We start from the raw sequence: 24,174 nt of genomic DNA, 5'->3' as shown, positions 1-24,174 counted from the left end.
TTGATAATTTTACTCTGGACGAGGGTCCTTTGGCGTTTCATGTTTTTATATGGCGCCCTCTAGTGTCCAGAAGCTCTATTCTGGAGTTAGTTGTTCAGCCCCTGAAGCAATGTCTGGGGTTGCAGGCGAGCGGTACTGGTACCTGGGGGGAGGAAAGAGCTGTTCCCCACCTCCCGGCTCCTGTGCCTGTCTCCACTGCCTGAGCCAGTGGGCCAGTCACACAGGTATGTTTTTGTCCCAGAGAAGCCAGATATGGATCCCTGCTTTCCACAAGCAGCCGGAATCCTGGTCTCCCCAGGAACTCTGCCTATATTAACTCTCCAACCCAGCAGTCATGCGAGTCTCATGAAAGCACCATGAAATGCAGGTTTGTGCTCCCAGCGCAGATCTCTGGAGCTAAGTATTCAGCAGTCCCAAGCTTTCCACTCCCTCCCTGCTCCGTTTCTCTTCCTCCCACTGGTGAGCTGGGGTGGAGGAGGGGCTCAGGTCCCGCGGAGCCACAGCTCTGGTACTTTACCCCGTTCGCTGAGGTCTGCTCTTTTCTCCAGTTGTGTGCAGTCTGACGCCATCCTCTTTCCTGTTCCTTTCTCAGGATTAGTTGCACCAATTAAATTTTCTAATTGTATCCAGTTTTAGGAGGAAGCCTCTGTCTCTCCTCTCATGCCGCGGTCTTTAATCCTTGCCTTTTCTGCATCTTTTGATATGCTCATATGATTTTTCTTTTTACCCTATTGATATGATGATTACATTAATTGATTTTTGAATGTTGAATCAGCTGTGCACTTGTAGGACAAATCCCATTTGGTAATAGTGTGATGTTTTTAATACATTGTTGGATTTGATTTGCTAATGTTTTGTTGAGGAGTTTTGCATCTGTATTCATAGGAGATATTAGTCTGTAATTTTCTTTTCTTGTTATGGCTTTGTTTGGTTTTCATATTAGGGTAATGCTGACTAAGTTAAAGATTGTCCTCTGTACTCTGTCTTTTGAGGGAAAATGTCAACAATTGGTGTATTTTCTTCATTTAATGTTTGGTAGAATTCACCAACAAACCCCTCTGGGACTGGCACTTTCTGTTTTAGAAGTTATTAATTAATGATTAAATTTCTTTACTAGGCCTATTCAGATTGCCTATTTATTCCTGTGTGGATTTTGGCAGAGTATGTATTTAATAGCTTGATCTATTTCATTTATCAAATTTGTGGACACAAAATTGTTCATAACATCCTTTCATTACCCTTTTAATTTCCATGGGCTATATACTGATGTCCTCTCTTTCATTCCTAACATTAGCAATATGTGTCCTCTCTCTTTTTATTTAGTTGGTCTGACTAGAGACTTACTGATTTTATTGATCTTTTCAAAAATATTTTGTTGATTGTTGATTTTCAGCAACAGTTTTGATTTGTTGATTTTTTTCTATGAATTCCCCAGTTCATTGATTTCTTCTCTAGTTTTTATTATTTCTTTTTGTCTATTTACTTTGGAATTAACTTGCTCTTCTTTTTCTAGTTTCCTAAGGTAGAAACTGAAAAAACTGATTTTAGATAATATTTGCATTCCATGCTGTAAATTTCCCTCTAAGCACTGATATTGTGGCATCTCACAAACTCTGATAAGTTGTATTTTTGTTTTCATTTAGTTCAAAATATTTTTAAATGCCTCTTGAGATCTCTTATTTGATTTGTGTGTTGCTTAGAGGTGAGTTGTTTAATCTCCAAGTATTGGGGGATTTTCCAGCTGTCTTTCTGTTACTTATTTTTTATTTAATTCCATAGTGATCTCAGAGCAGACACTGTGTGATTTCTATTCTTTTGTATTTTTAATGCATGTTTTATGACCCAGTATATGGTCTGTCTTGGTGAATGTTCCATGTGTGCTTGAGATGAACATGTGTATTGCCTTTATTGGATGAAGATATCCATTATATCCAGTTGATCAATGGTGCTATTGAGTAAAACTGTGTCTTGACTGATTTTCTGCCACTGGATCTGTCCATTTCTCATAGAGGAGTGTTGAAGTTTCCAACTATAATAGTGCATCCATCTAGTTTTTCCTTTGTATTTCAATTTTTGCCTCACATAGTTTAAAACTGTCTTATTAGGCATATATATATACACAAACACACACACACATACAACATATATTGTTACGTTTCAGTGGAGAATTGACCCCTTATCATTATGTAATACCTCTCTTGATAATTCTCCTTGCTGTGAAGGCAGGAGCAACTTACCTGGGTCCTCTGCACAGGGCACCACAAGGTTGCAGTCAGTCCCTTGTCTAATTGCATCCTCATCTAGAGCCCTGAGCTTATGGGCAGCATTCAGTTCCTTGTAGCTATAGAACTGAGAGCCTCAGCTTCTAGAGGCTGCCTGTCTCTACAGGATGTTCAAAACTCACTATTTCAAGGCCAGTAGGAAAGCATCTTTAACTTTGGGAAGTCTTGGACCTGCTTTTAAAGGGATCACCTGACTAGTCAGGCCCAGAAGTATAACCTATTTTCTTATCATTGTGCACATTATGATCTGATATACATGTACACTGTGAAATACACACAATCAGGTTGGTTAACACATTCATCATCTCAGATAACTACCTTTTTTGTGTATATGTGATAAGAATGCTTAAGATCTGCTCACTTACCAATTTTCAAGTATGTAATAAACTATTATTTACTATAATCAGTACCATGCTGTACATTACATCCCCAGAACTTACTCATCTTCTAACTAAAGGCTTGTACTCTTTAACCAACAACTCCCCTTTCCCAAAACCCTAGTCCCTAGTAACTGCTGTTCTACTCTGTTTCCATGAGTTTGACTTTTTTTTCTTTTTATGTTCCTCATATAAGTGAGATCATAGAGTATTTGCCTTTCTCTGTGGTTTATTTCATTTAGCCTGATGTACTCCAAGTTCATCTACGTTGTCACAAATAATAGGATTTCCTTCTTCCTCTTGACTGAAATAATCTCTTTTAATTAACTCAAAGGCAGCTGATTAAGGACATTAATTAATTCTGCAAATTCCTTTACTTTTCTCACAAAGCTATTAGTAGCAAATTACAGGTTTTTGTCCATACTCAAAGTAAGGGGATTATGCAGAGCCAGGTCTGTTGGGGTTCTTCTTAGAATTTTGTGTACCACAGACATCGTGACTTGCGTGTTTAACATCCTACCAATACCCAATATTCACTACCTTGCCCTTTGATTTTAACACTTGTCACACTTTGTAATTGGGTTTAATTTGTTTTAACTTGTTTTCTTGCTTTTTCCTGGCTCACTTTTGTGTTCCAGTTACTAAACAATGCCTGTCAAATAACAGATGTTCAAAATATATCTAATGAAATACTGAAGTATTACTATTGTTAATATGGGCTAATGAAATCCACAGAAGTCTGCATGGGAGAAATTGGCCTTGAGCTGTGCATATGCAGGATACAGTCAGAAAGGAAGAAGGTCACATGATAGATGTAGTAAAGAGCAAAAACAGATTGATGGGTGGGTGTACAGACGGGCATGGAGTGCTCAGGAATCAGGAGACCGGAGAGAAGGCTTTATGTGGGGTGGGGGCAGCAGGGAGCAGGAAATCAAATTGTAGAGGTATAGTGACCACCATATGAATAGCCTAGAAGGCAGACAGAGGAGTTTCCCACTTTACATAAAAATTAAAAAAAAACTGAAAGGCTTTTTAAGCAAAAACATTTAATATTTAAGAAAAATTAAAGAAACAGCATTACTATTGTTGAGTTAAAGATATCACCTAGAGATAAGTTATCTATCTAGTAGTCTTTTTGTTCATTTATTCAACAAATCTTTATATCCAACTCACTCTTTCTAAAGCTCTGTGGCTGGCGTCGGGGAGAGGTGAACACCTTTTCAAAGGTGAGTCCTAATGAGCAAGTGAGGTCCAGCCTGAGGCTGGTAGAGGGTCTGTAAAAGAAAGGAGAGAAGGTTCGTGTGCCCAGGGACAAAAGAAAATGCAGTTAGTTCTTAAGAATTTAAATAGTTTAGCCTGCCTTCAGAGTACAGTTCAAGATAGCAGTATCAATGAGAAAACTAAAGGAGTGGTCAAGAGCTAGGTCAGGAGGGGACTTATTGGTTGTTATGAGAAATTTGGGCCAGTTAAGAAGCAGGAGGAATGGTGGGATATACAAATGGAAATGTCCACAGACGTTTAGAAATATGAAACCAGAACAGGTGAGTTGTTAGAACTGGAACATGGTTTAATCTTTCATCTTTGCAGAAATTAGGTCATTTCATGGGGGACTGAACAGAGAAGAGAAAGTGGAATTCCAAGGAAGAAAAAAAGAATGGGTGAGATTGTTAAAAGCTGAACAAGTAAAGCTTACCCTAGGAGTCAGGGTTGTGAGACTTTTCAAAATAGTCAGCAGGTCAGGAACTCAGGCTATCTTTTGCAATAGCAAGAAGGAAATAACTTGTAATATAAAAAGGAAGTTCTGTGTAGTTGCCTGAATGACCACCTGATGGATCATCAGAATATTTCAGTGTTGATGTCCTCTTCCACGAGTTCTCAGTTGTGGGTAAATGACATAAAAATATTTGCCTCTGTTGGAAAATATGATGTTTTCTTAAGATAAATAGCCCCTGATGTCTTACTTAGGTTTTCATTTTTAGTCAGCTCTAACTTTTGTAACTAATAAAAAAATAAGTTAGTTCATTTTGAGCTCAAATTTTCATAAATTTCATAATTTTGTCATCACCATGCAGGTTTTATTTGAGGTGTACACTGAAGTTCAGTGGAAAGAATACAATTTGGAGACAGGCAAAGCTAGTACACATGGAATCCTTTCTTTATTCTTGGTGTTCTGAATGTCAGCATGCTGTCCCTTGATGTGTTTATTTTCTATCCATTGTGCTGAGTACTGGGTGATCCCTTTCAATCTGGAAACTCATGCCCTTCAGTTCACTGAGATTTGAATTATATCATAATGATCTCCTTCCTTTTGTTTTCTCAGTTCTCTCCATTTAGAACTCCTGTTATTAGATGTTGAATTTCTTAAATTAATCTTATTTCTTGGCTCTTTTTTCATGTCCAATTTTCCATTTCTCTGTCCTTTTGCTCTGCCATGTGACAAGTTACTTCTGTCTACTAACCTGCAGGTTGAGTTTCATGTTGGTTATGCTTTTTTCTTGCAAGGGCTTTTTGGGGTTTTTTTTCTCTCTCTCTTTCTCTGGTTTATTTTCTTTCTATTAGATGTGGAGTCCTGTCCTGCTTTGACGGAGCCAATATCTTCTCTTATCTCTCTAAGGATATACAGTATAGTTCTTCTGAATTTCTTTTTGTTTAGCCTTGTTTTGTTTTTCCTCTTCTTCAGCTTGTATCTCTGCCGCTTGTCTCTTGCCTTCCCTCTTCTGGGAAACCTCATGCACCATTCCCAGGTTGTATAGTTCCCAGAATCTTGCTTCTTGTTCTTATTTATGGAAACACTTCAGTTTCAGAATTTATGATCTTTTAAGTTAGTTATTACTCCTCTGTCTGCACTTTATTTTCTAAAGCTTTATTATCTCTCTTGTAATCATCTCCTCTTGTCTTATCTATGTCTTTGTAAACTTTCCCACCCTAGCTTCTCTGCTTTCATTTTAGAGTTTAAGGAGGGAATACCTGAGTTCCATGCGCCCCCATTTAACTAGACATCCCCTTCATTGATTAGTTAAATCAACTAAAATTAACAGTACAATAATAGCTTTAAAGGTGTAATGACTTATTCAAGATTTTATAGTATCCTTAAGGTTTCACAATACCTTTTTTTTACATGTTCTGTTGTACTTCCTGCTTTTTCTAAGGAATGTTAATTTTCAGTTACATATTATTCCTGCTTTGCTTTGATGGCATCATTTCAGGCTTCCCAATATATCTATACTTTTTCAATAACTACCCTAGGCACTTAGCTTTGATATTGTAATATGACAGCTTTTTTTGTGGTATGTTCTTTGAAAATGCCTTAAGCTTAACATATGATTTTTGTCAGGAGATAATTTTTGCAGATTTAATTTATTTTTCTTTTTTAAATCAACATTTGTAGATTAGCACCTTTACTGTTTTAGTTCTTGTTTTTTCTCTGTTAATGGTTGCAGGCTAAGCACAGATGGGCTGTAATGGGAAACAAGAGGAAAGAGAGGGAGCACATAGGAGAATTTAATAAGTATTTGCATGAGATTGCTTGAAGCGAGCCATAGTGCTTGGCTCACAAACTTTAGTATCTATGAGAAACAAATCATGTTCCTTTTAGAATATATGCATATTTCTAGGGTTTTGTAGAGTCTTAGGTTAGCTGTAGAATTTTACTATTTTATGGAGAGTGGCATTATCCTTTTGCTAAAAGACATTATGCAAAAGCATCACATCAGATGTCTAGATAATATATAATGAGGGAAAAAAAATCAATCTTCCAAATAGGTGTTGACTATCTAGCTAATCATTAAAAGAGATAACTACCCAACATACCTGACCCAATGAAGCATGATGCTCTATGAATAAATACCTTATAAGAATTTTATTGTTACTGTGATGAGCAGAACGGGGAATTTAGAAATAATGTAATAGGTGATGACATAGAAGAGACATTTTATCTAGATGACAATCAGTAACAATAGGGTTTATGTTTTAGTGCCTCCCATTAAAAATACTAAGTATTTTTAATGGGAGGCAAATTGGAGCAATGCCAAACTTTTTGTCTAAATCATTTATCACTGGAGTCTGTTGTACTAGAAATTGTCTTAATTATTTGACATTAAGTACAGATATGTTATTGTACTGTAAAAAGTAACATCCCCAAAGCAGTCTGATCCATTCTGTTTTATACTATAGCTAATATTCTAAGTTGAACTACTGCTTATTCATAAGTGGAAAGATCAAAATGACTTCCTGACATTCTGTTGCCTATTGCCTCTTAAATTCTGCCAGGTTCTGTTTGCTTGTTTTTGGAGGTAATTTGGAAGTAGATATATTGCTATTTGCTAAGAAACTTTGACATTCTCCCTCTCTGTCCTTCTCCCTGCCTTCTAGCCTCTCTCTCCCGTGTCTTCCTATGTTTGGATTATATCCCTTTTTTCAGCCATAATGCTCCTACCAAACTCACTAGATTTTGTCATTCTTTTATATATTGAATGATCTCCCTGAAAAGTAACTCCTTCTATTAGTCAACATGAAAAAGTCATGTCCTACTATCACTGAAACAGAAGATGAAAATTTAAATTAGCATTTATTGCTTGTTTACCTAATACCCAAAGCATTTCATTATCATTTAAGGTTCAAGGATATATGAATGACATTTGTATGTGTATCAACTGTCCTTCCCTCCCATGCACTAAAGTACATATACTTTTTCTCTTCTGACACTTCAAACTAATGTTGGAATTGTAAATTCTCAACTTTCTGTTCCTCTTCTTAAAATCCTTCAGTCCTTTTTGATCTTCTTCCAATAATTTCTGCATTGACCAAATCATCTTTTCTGAACTCATCTTTTTCTACTCCTTGTGGGGGGACCATATTTCACAGTTAACCTTAATTCCTACTATTTCTTAAATCCTTTTCTTACATGAATTTATTAAGCAAATATTTAATTTACTGCCTACTGTATAGTAATGTCCTATCTAGGTTTCTTAATTGCAGGTCTGTATAACATGTTTCCTAATTTAAAACCCTTTCCTTTGAATTTTTTTTTGGACGGTCTTTCTATTTCCCTGTTGTTTGGACTGAAGGAAACCCCAACAGCTCTAACCTGTAACATGTTTATTTTTCTATTTTATTTGTGGATGCGCTCAAGTTTAGCCATTATTTTTATGGTGCTGATTCTCACAACACTATCCATTCATTCAATCATGTTTGGATTATGTATCTACTTCTGAGCCCTGCATTTAAAGGGAAACATTAACAAACCTGAGTATGTCTGCAGGAGGATGATTAAATTGATTGAATGCTCCTAAACCATGTCCCATAAGGAATAGCTGAAGGAATTGTGTATATTTATTGTTTATCCTAGAGTAAAAAAGATTAAGGGCAGGCAGGAAAATTGTTTTCAATAATTGGAAAGTCTGTCATGTAAAGAAGAGAACAGATTTGTTAGAAGTTGTTCTAGAAGGCTCTGCTAGAACTAGCTTGTGCAGGTTATGAAAAGACAGGTTCAGATATTCTCCGATGAAGATCAGAGACTAAAGCTCAATTATTTTGGCTTTGCCTGCAGTGTCTGGCACAGGGCCTTAGTCATATTCTGACCTCATGGATGTTTATTGATTGGATTGAAGTGGCTTGAACTGAAAGAATAAACCTCTCTCACAGTAAAAATAGACTGCTTTTTGAAGTTAAATATTTAATCTTTCAACAAATACTTATTGATTACAATACAGCTGTCCCTGTGCTGGGCATTCTGAATATAAAGATACTAACACCTTAATATTATACAGCACTTCCATGGGCCTTGCACACTTCTATATATATTTTTGTGTTAACTTATTTCACAGCAATCTCACATAGTACATATTGTTATTATCCCCAAGTTAAATGTGCAGAAACTGAGGCACACAGAGATTACATAATAAATTGTGTCACAAAACTAGTAAATTGTCAAGCTATTATATGAACCCAGGCAGTCAGGTTCCAGAGTAACTACAATATGCCCCATAGCAGTGTGGCATCCATGTGGTATGGTATCCATGGAGTGCAGTGTATAGCTATACAAAGAAACTTCATACTTCACCTACACCTCAGTAAACTGAGTCCAGTAACAAAAGGCAAGAGGACGTGCCTTGGCAAAAGAAGAGGATGTTTGGGTTGGAGTATGATCTAGTCCAGTCTGTGGGACTCTGGGGTCTGCTGGCCAGTGGCCATCCTCACCTTCAGCCCAGTCCTCACAGTGCCTCTGAGTGACATTCCTAGAAGGCAGACCTGATCATCCTACTCCCTTCAAACCTGTGGGTGGCTCCCCAGCATTGACAGGACAGACTGATCACCCTCAGCTGACGCCAAGGCCCTCCGTGGTCTGCCCCCACCCGCACCTCACCTCATGGCCCACCAGGCTCTGCGTCAGCCCGTGTGGTTCCATGAGCTGCTCCTGAAGATCTAGTGTCTGGGAAGATTACAGGGCAATTGTGAGATTAAATAATCAATATGAAATACTTAGAGTAGTGCCTAAATGTAATAACTGCTCCATAAATGTTGAGACAGTTACTTCCATTTATTTCTGATTATCCTGCCCAAACTGCTACACCCAAAATACAGCTTATTCCTTAGTTCTCTTACTGGACTTGAATTGCTTTGTAGTAGATTAAAAACTAAAGCACCTTTCCTGGCTCTCGCAGGCCACAGGTTCAGAGGCAGGGTGAGGGTAGTCAGGGTGCCCTCGGGATTCCACCTGTGCCTGCAGGTTTCTCAGCCGGCCTCGGGCTGTGTGGGTTTTCTGGGCTTCATCAGCGCGGCAGAAGGCTTTCCAGCAATGGCACAGACTGTGCACTTTTTATCCCCGTTCACTGCGAGAGGAGGGAACCCTCCCCCAGACTAGCCAGCCAGCGAGCCCGACTGTCCGATTGAATCACCTCTGATCTTATCACTGAGGCCAGGGACAGCTGAGTCCCCTGCTGTTGGGAGTCGAATGGTGTCTCCCTGAAATATACATCCACATCCTAACTCCTAGAAGCTGTGAACTACCAGGAAAAAGCTGACAACAGATAGGAGCTGTCAGAAACCGGAAGGGACAAGGAGGGAGTCCTGAGGCCCCCAGGGGAGTATGGCCCTGACTACAGGCTGATTTGGGATTCCTAGCCTCCAGAATTTACAGAGAATCCATTTCTGTTGTTTTAAGCCACCAAGTTTGTAATAATTTGTTATGGCAGCTGCGGAAAACTAATACACCCAGCCATTCCCAAGCCAACTATTTTGACAAGGCCCATAGGATTAATTACCCTGTTAGGCTGACACTATTGCAGGCCCAGTGCTGGAGCCGGAGGTGGGGACAATCTGCACTAAACGGTGCAGTGCCCACACACAGGAACAGAATGGCTCTTAGGGAGGTGACATAGCCGCTGTTTGAATGTCCTTTAACTCCCCTTCCTACTTGTAACGTACCCGTTTCTATTGGTCCCCAGGGTGGACTGGAAGTCATCTTTCATTCAGCACTTCTTAGGTTGCATTATTAATTACTACAGTAACTAAGCTCAGTCATTTCCCTGGATCTGCTCACCCCCTTACAGCATCTGACATAATCCCTGGTGGGTAACTCCTCCAAGTCATTTTAGACATGACCACACAAATTGCCATTTTTCTTGTGCCGCCATGACCAGATCCCAGGACTCCAAAACACTTTTCAAGGACTCCATCTTCATAGATCCCTTTAATGAAACAGAATTGGACACTGTGTGTACCTTGTGTGTTACTTAATGTGATCCTAATGATTCCTGACTAGCACATAAATACATGCTACAAATTCTTGTGAATGCAGGTCAGCAGGGCTAAAGTGCAACAATGTCATCTATCTTTAACACTTTGGAATCTTTAGATTGGGGAATAAGTAAAAATGAGGGATGAGGTGAATAATCCATTTAACATTAATCTAAGTAGATTTTTTTCCTCTCATGCAAATGTTTGCAAGGGCCTTTGGTTTTAGTCTTCACAGTCATTAAGATAGACTGTTGTTGCTTGGATAAAACAAAAATAGAACAAAGCTCAACACTGAACACTAGAATATAAAATGTGAGTTTAAAACTTTCTTCTAAAAGAGAACATAAGGGCAAAGCTCTATCTTATTAAAAACATTATGATTAAATTTTAATCACAACCGCTAAAAGCACCTTTACTAGCTAAAGGTACCTGTTAAATAAATTATACAGGAAATCAAAGTAACAAATGCACAAGGAAGCACCTATAAATTAGTGTCGAGTAAAGGAATATGTTTCTGTGTTCTGTATGACAAAACACATTGAACAATTGAGCTATTATAGGAATAGATCATGAAATACTATACCTGAGAAACTGTAAAAAATATCTAAAGAGATCAGTATTATTCTGTCCATTCATAGCAATTTCACAAGCTGCCATCCTTTAAAATGTTCCTCTGTGATAGTATTGTACTGTATTAGTTTTCTTTGCTGCTATAACAAATCATAGCAAATGTAGTGGCTTTAACAGCTTAAAGGTATCGGTACAGTTCTGTGGTTCAGAAGTCTGACACAGAGTGAAACCAAGGTGTCAGCAGGTCTGCATCCCCTTCTGTAGGCTCTGGGAGGAACTGTTTACTTTTCCTTCTATAGTGTCGGAAAGGTACCGCATTCCTTGGCTCGTGGTTCCCATCTTCCATCTCCAGCCTCTGCAAAGCTTACAAAGGTTGTTTAGACCCTTCTTACATCACATCACTCTGGCCTCATCTGCTGCTTCCCTTTTATACTTTTAAGGACCCTTGTGATTACCTTACTCACCACCCTGACCCCAGGTAATGCAGAATAATCCCCTTATGTTAAGATCTGTTGATTAGCAAAACCATCATTCCATCTGCAACCTAAATTCCCCCTTGCCATGGGAGCTAACATGTTCTATAGGCTCCAGTAATTAGGAGGTAGACCTCCTCTACCTCTTCTAATACAATGATTAGACAGGTGGACCTGCCTTCTACATGCACAGTAGTAAAATTCCTGGTTTTAATTAAGTATCAGATAGTTTTGTAAAATGTTATCATTGGAGGAAGCTGGGTGGTGGGTACACAGGGATGCTACAATTTTTGCAACTTATTTGTGCATCTAAAATTACTTCAAAACTAAAGTTTAAAAATTTTTTGAAGATAGAATGAGAGTATATGAAATTGCTTACAGAACTCCAGGAATTACACAATAATAAAATGAATTAAAATAGGGCTGTTTAACTTATAAAATAGTGAGTACATTAAGTGATAAATAATAAGTAAAGGTCATATTCCTTATTTAATTAAGAGGAATTCAGTCAAGATTTACTCTTTTATGGTTAACACATTTTACAATGACTAAATAAGATGAGTACTATCCAAGTTTTTTGTCTTTAAATAAAACACTTTCCATAATTGACTATTATTAGACTACATACCACAATTTAATTTCACTATGGTTGACAGAGACAAAGTATTTTGTAATGTTTTTTGTACCTATAATACCCATCAAAAATCTAAACTCCTTTAACCAGACTACTAAAATACTTTGTAACTTTACACTGTTTTTATACTTTTCCGTAAGATCATTACATATTCTGTTTTACTTAATATTTTCTAAAGCTGTCAGACACAGGGCAGATTTCATTGTCCTGTTTTACAGATAAAAGTAAGTGTGAGAAGTTTACATGAAGTTCCAGTCAAGAAGGGTAACTATGTTTATATTTTGTTTTCCTATCTGCTCCCAAAACAAGCCACTGGAAGATGAAATTTAAAAGGAAAAGAATAAAAGGATATAACCAAATTCAAAATCAGGAGCAGAGGCACACAAACAAAAAAAGTGGCAATTTTGAGTCCTCTAGGCTTTGAATATAGAAGCTGCTGAGATATCAGGAAGTTTCACTCCTTTGTGGGAGCTGCAAGCCAGGCTCTTCAGTTGAAGACAGGAGAAGGGACTCAAATGACAACCCACACCACAGTGAGAAAGAAGATTGAAATAAGAAATAGTGGCCATCTCCACCTGGAGCTAGCGCTTTCAGAATGTGGCAGGCTAGAGAAGTAGACAGATGCAGACCCTGGCCCTGCACTGGGAAAACAACTCATCTCTGAGCTAACTCTCTGACTGGTCTACAGCAGCTCCAATATCACACCAGGTCAAAAACACCAAGCCAGTAGTAGTGAAACTTAGCTCTGAATAAAAGCCCAAGGTTCACTTTGGGGGCAACTGCAAAATTCCTTGACTAGGAAGGAAAGGCACAAAGAGAGAAGACAAAGAAAGAGGGGAAAGGAAGAGAAAACTTTTTGAAATCTTCCACTCAAAGTGAGCTTGCTCATAAGAATTCCAAGCACATGAGTAAGTCTAATGCTAAGACAGGTAAGAAAATTACAAGCAATATTTATTTTTCAGTCCAATAAAAACTTTAAAATACATTTAAAATACTTGAAGTCAAGGATAGTTTCTAATACAAGGGTAGAAAACTTTCTGGTGTGTGTGATTTATCCAGTACCACCAAGCAATTCCCCAGTTCTTTTCAGACACAGACTGGGTATCCCATTAATTTAACCCAATTCGGACACCCTCGACCTGGAGATAGCATCATTTCCCACAGGTTAAGGGCTCACTTCCACAGGACTGCTCTCACTTCAGATGCCAGTGTCAAGTCCAGGTAGGATAGGGATTCTTCTGGCTTCCTTAACGCCTGTCTACAGCACATTGTCTGTGTCCATTTGCAGCAGAGAGCTATCAGCCTGACCCTCTCCTTCAAGCTCCTCTTCAGGCTCCAGAAATAGCTCTCTGCTCCCTGTCTTTACGTCTAGGAGGGGTTGCTGTTACTTGCATTTAGAATTTGTTGCCTTGTGAGTTGCCCCAAACCCCATCACTCTTTGTAAACTGTCCCTTACTAAGCTCTCCAGTTTCGTGGGTTTGAGCATATCATGCTTTCTTTCAAGACTGTAGCTGATAAATCAAGAAGGAAAAAGAAGGACAAATAGTGATTTAAAACTTCTGCATAGTAAAACAACCACACCACCAGCAAAGGAAGTGGGAGAGAGAAGAGAGAAGGAAGGGAAAAGTCACAAACAGGCAAATTTTTGTAATTCTCATACCTGACAAAGAATTACCATTCAAAATGCATAAACAACTACAAATCAATGAGAAAAATGGGGAAGAGATACAAACAGGAAATACACAGAGAGACAAAACTAGAATAGCCAATAAAACTCCAGAATCCCAGGGAATTATACATTTTCGATCCCTGTATAATTTTGAGCCTTGTCACGTCCCCCTCCTGTGCAGTTGTGGGTGGAGAAGTAGCGGGAGATCTGCCTGAGGCAGCGGGGGCAGAGCCCTCTACCTTCAGGCTTGTCTGGGAACAGCTGTGGCAGGGCAGTCCCTGGAGGGCAGAAGGAGAAGCTGCTGGGCGCAGACCCAGCCTGGGCATGTTGGAAAAGAAAGACACTGGCCCAACGTGATGTCACTTCTAGGCCAAGCCACCAAACAGGGGTTTAAAACCTAATCTCATTGCTGCTTCAGTCTCTCCCAGGAGTGGAATTTTAAACTGGAACAATCCCTTCTTTTCTTGTGCTAATAACCTCCTCTCCTTTCTAGTCTCCTGGCTCCTGTGTATAAAAATCTTCTATTATGGGCACTCCTTGGCGCTTCTTGGGAGATGCTTCCTGATTCATGAATAGCTTAATAAAGCCAATTAGGTCCTCAGATTTACTTGCATGTTTTTAATAGGCAGTATTGATGGAGTCAAGTGTCACAGGAACCTGGAAGGGATGGAGCTAGAGTGAGGACTCTTGCTCTTCAGAGATAGAGGCAAATGTGTGGACGAGGACAGATGATTATAAACTTCATGAGCAGAGTAGTAAATGGAGGTGGTTGGTCCCTGATTGTCTCTTATTTGATCAGACGGTGGGAAAGCGATAGAGAATGGTGTAGCTGCCTTGGGAGAGGCAGAAGGCAAGGCTCTTGTCCTGCTGAGGTTGAGGATAAGGACAGGTGGTCCCCTGACTCCGAGGTTCTTCTACACCAAATTGCATGATTTGGTCCAAACCAACCTTTCTAAAATTCTATAGCTCCCTCCTTAAGACTGTAGACTTCTGCCAAACTGGACAACTCATAATTTCCTCTTAAATAAATTGCCTCCATCTAGTAACATCACTATGCTAAAGTCCCCAACTGTTTCTGTTGGTAACCATGGTTATTTAAAATAAGTTGTATTCCAGTTTATTGAGGTAAAGTGACATACAGCACTGGATAAATTTAAGGTCCACAGTATAATGCTTTGTCTTATATATATTATGAAATGATTACCACAGTAAATTTAGATTATCATCTCATAGATACAGAAAAAAAGAAAAAGAAATTTCCTTGTGATGAGAACTCTTGGTATTCACTCTGTCTGTAACAACGTTCATATATGCCACAGGCACTACAGTCATCGCGCTGTACATTACAGTCCTAGTACTTAGTTATGACTAGAATTTTGTACCTTTCCACCACCTTCTCCACTTCCCTGCCCCCACAGCCCTGCACCCCCTTCCTTCCCCCCACACCTTTGGTAACCACAAATCTGACATCTTCTTCTATGAGTTTTGTATGTTGTTGTTTTAGATATCACATAGGAGTCAGATTTTACAATATTTGTCTTTCCCTGCCTGACTTATTTAACTTAGCATGATGCCCTCAAGATCCGTCCATATTGTTCCAAATAGCAGGATTTTCTCAATTTTTTTGTCTGGATAATATTACATTGTGGTGCATGTATGTATATATATGCACCACATCTTCTTTATCCATTACCCGCTAATGGACACTGAGGGTGTCCCTGTATCTTGGTCGCTGTACATAACGCTGCAGTAAACATGGGGATGCAGGTATCTTTTCAAATTAGTGTTTCCTTTTGCTTTGGCTATATCCTAAAAGGGGAATTGCTTGATCATATGAAAGTTCTATTTTTAATTTCTCAAGGAACCTCCATACCGTTTTCCATGGTGACTGTACCAGTTGACAGTCCCACTGGCAGTGCACAGATTCCCTTTTCTCCACATCCCCACCAACATTTGTTATCTCTTGTCTTTCTGATGCCAGTCATTCTACCAAGCATGAGATGCTATCTCATTGTGATTTTGATCTGCATTTCCCTGATGACTAGTGATGCTGAGCATCTTCAAAGAATAATTTTTTTAAGTGTTAGAAAAATAATTAATGGGATAAAACAATGATTTTTTTTAGTTTTCATAAATGTTAGGGATAAATCAAAAGGATATGCAAAGAAAAATAGGTATTTTTTAATAAAGTCACATAAATTTAGGTTAGGACTAAGGATTTACAAATACAACTGGAAAATTAATTAATTACCTGTATTCCATTATTGGACCCCCAAATTCAGTTCAATGCGACACACTGTTGAGTACCTGTTAGGCTCAAGGTACCATGTTTATGAGCAGGGAGAGGAGGAGTTGTGCAAAATACAGGAAGCCTTTGACCATGGAAATGCTGCATAAGGCTTGTACATAAAACAGCATTATTGCAAGTAATTTCAATCTCCAGCAGTCTGCACTTTTTCCGCAGGCATGAAGGTAGATGCATGATCACCAAGTAGGTGTGTTTTCCCATCGCAAATGACCTTCAGGTTCCCTTAAAGCAATGCAACTGCTCCCACTGCCTCACCTTTGCTTAATGAGAGCCGTTTCCTAAAGCCAGAGCTGGGTTAATGGACTGCGATGGGAGAAGATCAAACGTATTCTGTTTTACACCAGATTGCCTTTCTGCCTGTGGCTTTAATCACTCAATCCTACTCATATCTGCCATAATAACAATTATGGGTTTTCTACTGACTTCTTACCCAGGAGGATATGTCAGAGTATAGCAACATCTTCCGGAGAAAGAAAGGGCAAATTCTTAATCTTTCTCCAGCATTGTAGGTAATAATTTTCCTCCGCAAACCCCCAAGGAGTACTACCTTTGGCTTTTCACCCCCCACCGTTCCCACAGGTTCATGGCTGTGTTCTGATTTATGCTGTCTTCTATCCTCTTTCTTCTGAGATAAGTTTTAATTATGTAGACAGATTGTAAAAGTCTCTTTTTTCTTGTAAACAGCTATTTCTTTGTTCGTGGTAGATTTCACAGAGCTGGTTTCATCCTGTCTGAATCTTGTGTACCCAGGAGTTTCGTCTGTTCATTCTTTAACTGCAGCATCAAGAGAAGAGAAAACTGGCTTCTCTTCCTGGCTTTTCTTGAGGGAGGCAATCTTGGAACACCTCAAATTGCAGAGCTCCCTCGGGAAATGTTCTTTGCTGCACATGTTCAGAAAGCCCATTATATTTTAGTTTTGGATCAATGTACGAACAAAAAAGCACCATAAATAGCAGCCTGATGATACTCCTTGCCCTTCTTATTTAAAAACTTCCTTTACTACCAAAATCATGAAAATGCTCGAAGTCTTCAAAAGCACTTGTGGAAACGACAACAGTGGCCCTGTCCCCGGGGGACTCAGAAATGGAAGTGTGAAGCCCCTCCTCAACCAGGGCTGGTAACCATTCTCCTGCTCTGGCCCCTTCAGGTAGTAATACAAATATAAAGAAAAGATGCATTTATGATTATTGTAATTATTCTGCATCAACACTTTTAACTACTCGGATTTTTTTTGGATCAGGAGACTGCTCTACTACATCCACTTCTAATTCTGACCTCATAGATTACTTATGAAGCCCAACGCTTGTGTGAAAATTGGTTTTGCCAAGAATAGCTGAATATTATCCTTTAACCAGCCCAGCATTTTCCTACAGCAATTTTTAACTTTTACCTGGCACCTCACCAAATGTGTCTTAAAAAGAGTAAATCAATATTTTCCCAGAAGTTTTTGAGGCTTGTTTGGAGGAAAAGGAGGGAGAACCTACAGACACAGCAGTGTGTGTGGTATGCTGCCAGAGAGGAAACTTTTGGGTCATCTGAAGGCAAGCTGTGTGGCCTGCAGCCTAGAACAGAGCCCAGGTCTGCGGCCAGCATCCCACCCAAAGCCCTCAGTTCACGAGGAGCAGGGCTTCCGAACCTGGCTTCCAGTGAGGATGCAGAAACATACTGATATTTTTTTATGCAAGGTTTTGTGTGTGTTTATGTGTTCCTAAGGAGAAGCTTTACATTGTCATTCAATTCCCATACATGGATATGACTTTAACAGGTTAGGATTATACTAAATGAGATTATTCTAAAACAAAGTCATTTCGATATTTCTTTAAATAATCTTTTATTACTGAGGTGGATTTCTGTACTCCCTTGACATTGTGGGAGAGGCCTTTGAACTCTGACCTTTTAATATTTATCCTTTTATGCCTTTGAGGGCTTTTTAATGGACCCTTCCAGCTGCAGAAATCTAGGTTTACATGAGAGGAAAATGATAGAATGAACACTCTGCTTTTAAACTTTACATGTTTTTAAGACAGGAAGTGATGTTTCCCTTTAATCTGTGAACATGTTTGTCAAAACCCCTTCTTCAACAATTGAGTCTGACAGTATTCTTCCCCTCACAGTGATTTTAAAGTACCCTGGACCCTACTTGACTTTTTACAATGTAGGAGGGCTTTAGTCAGGCTCTACTTCACCTGTTTAATGTTAGGGTGTTACTTATTAACTGTAGGACAATACATTCCTTAGATAAGATAAAGGCTTATAATAGAAAATTGCCATTCTAGGGTGAGCCGCTACCGTCTCTTCTGTCTTCAGAGTGTTACGGTTCATGTAAGTCTTCAGTATTGTTCATACACTGCGTAGTTACGCCATATTTGTGAAGAAATATCAGCAAGGTACAATGTGGTTTGTTTGTTTTTTAAATTCTAGGCTGTTTATGGAGTCAGCGCTTAAGAGAAAGGACTGACACTCTATGGAAAAGCCAAACATGAGGTCTTCAGAAATGAGGAGAAATGCAGCCATCTGACACGGTCATGACCCCCAAACGCATCTTCCTCTCTGTGCTGGTGTTCGGAGTAGCAGGGTTGCTGCTCTTCCTGTATCTGCAGGTCCAGTTTGAAGAACAACATACAGGTACCGCATCAACTCTTTTTTTCCTATTTAATTATATTGGTCATTTTCAGTTAAATGAACTGCAATGTTTACAGATACATAGATGGAAAGTCACAGTATTCCCAACCATAAATTAGACCCAAGCTAAAAGCCCCAGCTTCTGTGCAGTTCTGCTGGACATCTCGGTGGCTTGGGACGAAATTTGGAATTTTTATTATCTGCAAGGAGCCATAAGGCCTGTGAGCCTGCAAGAGCTGCATGTAGAGAAGGTGTCTGAGCAAATGTGTAGCATTTATCTACCTCTGGTGTACCCACTAAGCATTGAGTACAAGCCTAAAAGGGGCTAAATATACAGCAAACTCTCTCTTTTATTTCCTTCTTAATGTTTGTGTTAATACTCAAAATAGGTGTGAAAATTCTTTACAACCTTTACTATAAAGCAAGTGTTGCAAACCTTTTCTGTATAGATTAGATAGAAAATACTTTAGGTTTTATAGGCCATACCATCTCTACCACAGCTATTTAGCTCTGCCAGTGTATCACAGAAGCAGCCATAGATTATGTGTAGACAAAGGGACCTGTTGTGTCCCAGTAAAACTTTGTTCACAAAAACAGGCATTGGGCCGGATTTGGTCCACAAAGAGTAGTTTGCTGATCGCTGCTATACTGACCTTGTTCTCTCATCATTCAGTTCATAATTGCTGCTCATTGCAAACACTCAGTTCCTGTTAAAATGGATTATATTTAGGATAATAGGAAATGCGTTATGTTAGAATGATTAAAGGACATGTTTTATATCATCATAGAAAAAAAATATATATATATATATGTTGTGAAATTGAGTTGTTTTCTATTAGTAGAAATACACAAAGACTTATGGCTTAAGAAAAATAAATTAAAACCAAGAACAATTTCTTAATGGTTTCCAATTGTGAGCCATTTCTAAATTATTCTATATATAAAGCCCTTAAGAATCTATTCTGAAAGATAACTCAGTACTGAGTCACAAGTATCATTTTAAAACTTCTTTTCATTTTTGAATCCCTTTCCTTGGTTTATCCTCACATGCATTTGTATGTATTTAATTTACATAGCAACTTGTGAAAAAAAATTGCATATAATTATTTTCTAGAGAACATATGACATTGTCAAAACTTATTCTTAATTCCCATTGCAATTTACAGATGCTATAATATTTTCTAAGTTTTCTGTATCACAGCAATAATTTAGATACAACTTATAATTTTTAATGAAACTATCCATGATAAAACATACAGGCTAATTCCTCCTGCAGTGTAACTCCTAGCTTAGATCTTCTCACAAAGCAAATCTTCAGTAGGTTTTTATTGAATGAGTGGGTAAAACAATGAATGAACAGATTGAAAACTCACTGCAGACTACATACTGGACTGTAGCAAAGAAGGAAGAATCAAACAGATGGCATTACTCATTTTTGGGAGGTTTGCTAGTATCATAGTCTCATTAACAAATTTCCCAAGAAAAGGGTCACAATGAGGCTTCAATACATAAAAAAAATTAGTTGTAAGTACAGACTATGGGAGAAATGTTATGATTTAGTCTGCGAGAAACCACATGATATCTGAAGAAATAACCAAGCCATATTAATACCTTACCTATATAATGTAGTGTACAGAATGTGTCCACAAGCACCAAAAGCTACCATTTATTGAAAGCTTAATAAGTGCCAAATGTAAATATATGTATTTTTTTCTTCAATCCTAAGAATACCTTACTAGGTGTGATATTCTGTTTACAGATGGGAAATCTGAGGCTCTGGCAGATAAGGGGCTTAACCCAAGGCCTCATGCGTGGCCTGGTACGCAGGGAAAGCCAGGATTGAAAGCCAGGTTGTGCCTCCTCCCCAGAGTCCCTGCCTCTGCCCTACGCGTTGCTTCTGTGGGGAGAGTAGGGAGACACCCCAGAGTACAGGTGCAGCAGCTGAGACCAGCACCTTCAATGACTTGCCCAAAGGTGCAGAGCTGAAAGTTGCAAAAGTGTGACCCACACTCAGGTCTCCTACACCCCAAGAGCCCTCAGAGAGCCTCCTAACCAAATAAGTGGGTAAGATTCACATATAATAAATGCCATCCTATTAGTATAGATGTTTTAAAGTCACTGACTTGATAAACCTAAGCTAATCACAGGTTCAGAGATGTGGAAAGTTGGATTCTTAATTGAGTTCATGCTAGCTCCAAGTTGAGAAATTATTTTCCCCAGTTAAGTTGGGCTGGTAAAATGTGTAACATTTATTCTCTTAATTTTTATTTGTGATTTGCTTGAAGTACTTTCTCTGATTCTCAGAATATCTTAAATGAATTATATAATAGTTCACAATCTACTCATGACAGTGAGTCTGAATGTTAAAACCAGGATTCCTTTAGATAACTATTTTACTGAAGAAAAGTTTTGTTCTTCAATAAGACTGCCATCTGGAGTTATACCTTATGCCACAATAGTGCCCAGGGTTGTAATTCTGTAGTTTTCTAGGCAAACAGGTACTTATACATTTATTTTATTTTTATTTTATTTTATTTTATTCTATTTTATTTTATTTTATTTTATTTTATTTTATTTTATTTTATTTTATTTTATTTTATTTTATTTTATTTTGATATCATTAATATACAATTACATGGGCAACATTGTGGCTACTAGATTCCCCCATTATCAAATCCCTACCACATACCCCATTATAATCACTGTCCATCAGCATAGTAAAAGGCTATAGAATCACTACTTGTCTTCTCTGTGTTATACTGCCTTCCCCGTGCCCACCCCCCTGCTACATTATGTGTACTGATCGTAATGCCCCTTATTCCCCCTTATCCCTCCCTTCCCACCCATCCTCTCCAGTCCCTTTCCCTTTGGCAACTGTTAGTCCATTCTTGGGTTCTGTGAGTCTGCTGCTGTTTTGTTCCTTCAGTTTTTGCTTTGTTCTTATATTCCACACATGAGTGAAATGATTTGGTACTTGTATGTCTCTGCCTGGCTTATTTCACTGAGCATAATACCCTCCAGCTCCATCCATGTTGTTGCAAATGGTAGAATTTGTTTTCTTCTTATGACTGAATAATATTCCACTGTGTATATGTACCACATCTTCTTTATCCATTCATCTACTGATGGACACTTAAGTTGCTTCCATTTCTTGGCTATTCTAAATAGTGCTACGATAAACATAGGGTTGCATATGTCTTATTGAGACTCGGAAACTGTATTCTTAGGGTAAATTCCTAGGAGTAGAATTCCTGGGTCATGTGGTATTTCTATTTTGAGCTTTTTGAGGAACCTCCATACTGCTTTCCACATGGTTGAACTAGTTTACGTTCCCATCAGCAGTGTAGGAGGTACCTATATATTTTATATGTGTTTCAAATAACATCTGGCATTTTTAAGGGCAATCTCTTTTCAAGTCAGAAAATATGTGAATGGGTGCTTTGATGTTTAGTTAAAAATGGAAAATTTGTCTTTTGGACATTTTAGAAGTGTCCATCAAAGAACATGGAACTGTCCATCAAAGACCTTTGGAAGATTAGTTGGTTTTGGGCCTGAGACTCTACATAAGTAGAGCAGATTTTAAAATTCTAAATGGTTTTGATGTCATATGCATTTCAGTTGTATGTGAGAACTCGTTAGGTTCTTTACAGACCTTTTATTTGATTTAAAACCTAGTAAGATCTGATGTTTTCTAAGACATCTTTTAAGCCTACCAAGTGTCCCTAGGTCCTTTTACTAAAAAGTAAAATTCTTTAGAATTACAAAAAAAAATCTGAGATAGGCTTGGGAAGGCTAGTAAAGATTACAAGTAGACAAGACTTTTTGGAGGTGAAGAGGAAAAATGTGTCACAGAGCGACAAAATCTATCCAATTGTACAACAGAAAGTTTCCTGATAACATCCACTTCTTGATACCATCAATTAAATTATGCATTTCTTTGTGCTAATTTGCAGTATGTAGATGTATTATTGTACATTTTGTTTTATATCTTTTTTTTTCTTAGTTGTTAAAAGTTTTGTATTTAGGAGAATCTTGAAAATCTCAGATATACTTGTCAGCTGTGTGACCTTGACAAGTAATTTGTGAGCAAATCAACTTTGGCATCCAGAAGCCTCAATTTCCTCATCTGCAAAGTGGGGACAATAATGTTTCCCACAGGGAGGATTAAAGGGACAACACCTGCAAAGCTGTCATCAGGGTGCCTGGCAAGAAGCAGCACAGGAATGGCAAGTGTCATTATTTCCCTGGGAAGGATGCAGGGCACCTAAAGACTTGTGTAAGCGGAGTGACCTCACTTAACACTCAGCAAGAATTCCAGAAAACAAGCCACAGCTTGTGGGTGCACGCGTGTGTGTATGTTTGTGTGTGTGTGTGTGTGTGTGTGTGTGAGAGAGAGAGAGAGAGAGGAGATAAAACTAAAAGCAAGGCTCAGTTCCAGCCTGAGTTCGGGTAGTTGGGAGGCTCTGACTGGTGCACAGCCACGGTGTCCCCAGGGCAGTAGATGGACGAGGACAGGATGAGGACAGGGGGAGAGTCGGCGTCTGGGAGGATCCTGTATCTCTACAGGCCACCTCCAAGGTCAGGGGACCCGTTCAGCCAATAGTGGTTTTGAAAGACTTAACATCAGAGGTGCCAAACTGTGGTGAATACCAGATAGAGCCAAAAACCAGGTATAATCCCTCTTCCCAAGGAGACTGTAGTCTCATGGATTGTAAGGGAGAAAATGGCCTTGAGTCCAGGCCAAGGCGTTGCTGTAAAAGGACAGTCCAGTGTGACAGAAAGGAGACAGGCCCTCCATTATGAGGCAAAATAACAAGTTAGGACCAGGAGAAGGAGCCTAATCAGGTGGCAGTGATGGAATAGACACCCTGGGAGTGTGGAGGCGGCAGGCACCGTTAGCGGACCCGGGCACCGAAGCAGAGCGGGACAGGCGCACCTGTGGGAAGGCGCCTTCGTGATGAGGGCCGGTTCAGGGTGAAGAACAGGAATAGCTGTTGTTTCTTCCCCCAGCTGCTGTTGATATTTGCAGTTTGGCACCCTTTCTCCAGGTAGAATCTTTCTGCTAAATAGACCACATGCAGAAATGAATGGTACACGGTCGCTCTGATATGCATGCAATAAGATGGGGTAAGACCTTTGCGTGGCACAGTCAGAATCCCACTTTACAGAGACTTTAAAGATATCCTGTACACCACCTATTTTTTTAAAAATATAAATCCAATTACATCACTCCTATGTAATACTTTTTAGTGATACCTTATTCCTCTCAATGATAGCTTCTGCCTGGGGCCCTTAAAGCTGTGCGAGTGTGGCTGCTGTCAGCCCCATAGCTTCACCCTCTGTTCCTGTCTTCTCTTCTCTTCCTCCGCCAAACCGAGCCCTGTGCCTCCTGAGCACTCTCCTGGCTTCAGAAGCTGGATGCTCTTCTCCCAGCTCTCAGCTGTCAGTGCTGAGCTCCCACGTCACCTTCTTTGATAAGCCCTGGCCAGTCGGCCCGCCTCC

General features: G+C 39.1%; 1 protein-coding gene across 1 annotated transcript in view; it reads left to right on the top strand.

The window, feature by feature from the left end:
- The window catches only part of CHST9 (carbohydrate sulfotransferase 9), a 261,701-nt gene that overhangs the window by 32,612 nt on the left and 204,915 nt on the right, over positions 1-24,174 (top strand). The window contains exon 2 of the mRNA XM_037025364.2: positions 18,472-18,675. Coding sequence (XP_036881259.1) covers positions 18,555-18,675 — 121 coding nt within the window. The 5' untranslated portion in view covers positions 18,472-18,554. The remainder of the gene's footprint in view (positions 1-18,471; positions 18,676-24,174) is intronic.

Source organism: Manis javanica, chromosome 9 (genome assembly GCF_040802235.1).
Source record: "Manis javanica isolate MJ-LG chromosome 9, MJ_LKY, whole genome shotgun sequence".
In the NCBI taxonomy this organism is placed as follows: domain Eukaryota; kingdom Metazoa; phylum Chordata; class Mammalia; order Pholidota; family Manidae; genus Manis; species Manis javanica.
The sequence above is the reverse complement of the archived record's forward strand: the minus strand, read 5'-3'. Positions and strand labels throughout refer to the sequence as shown.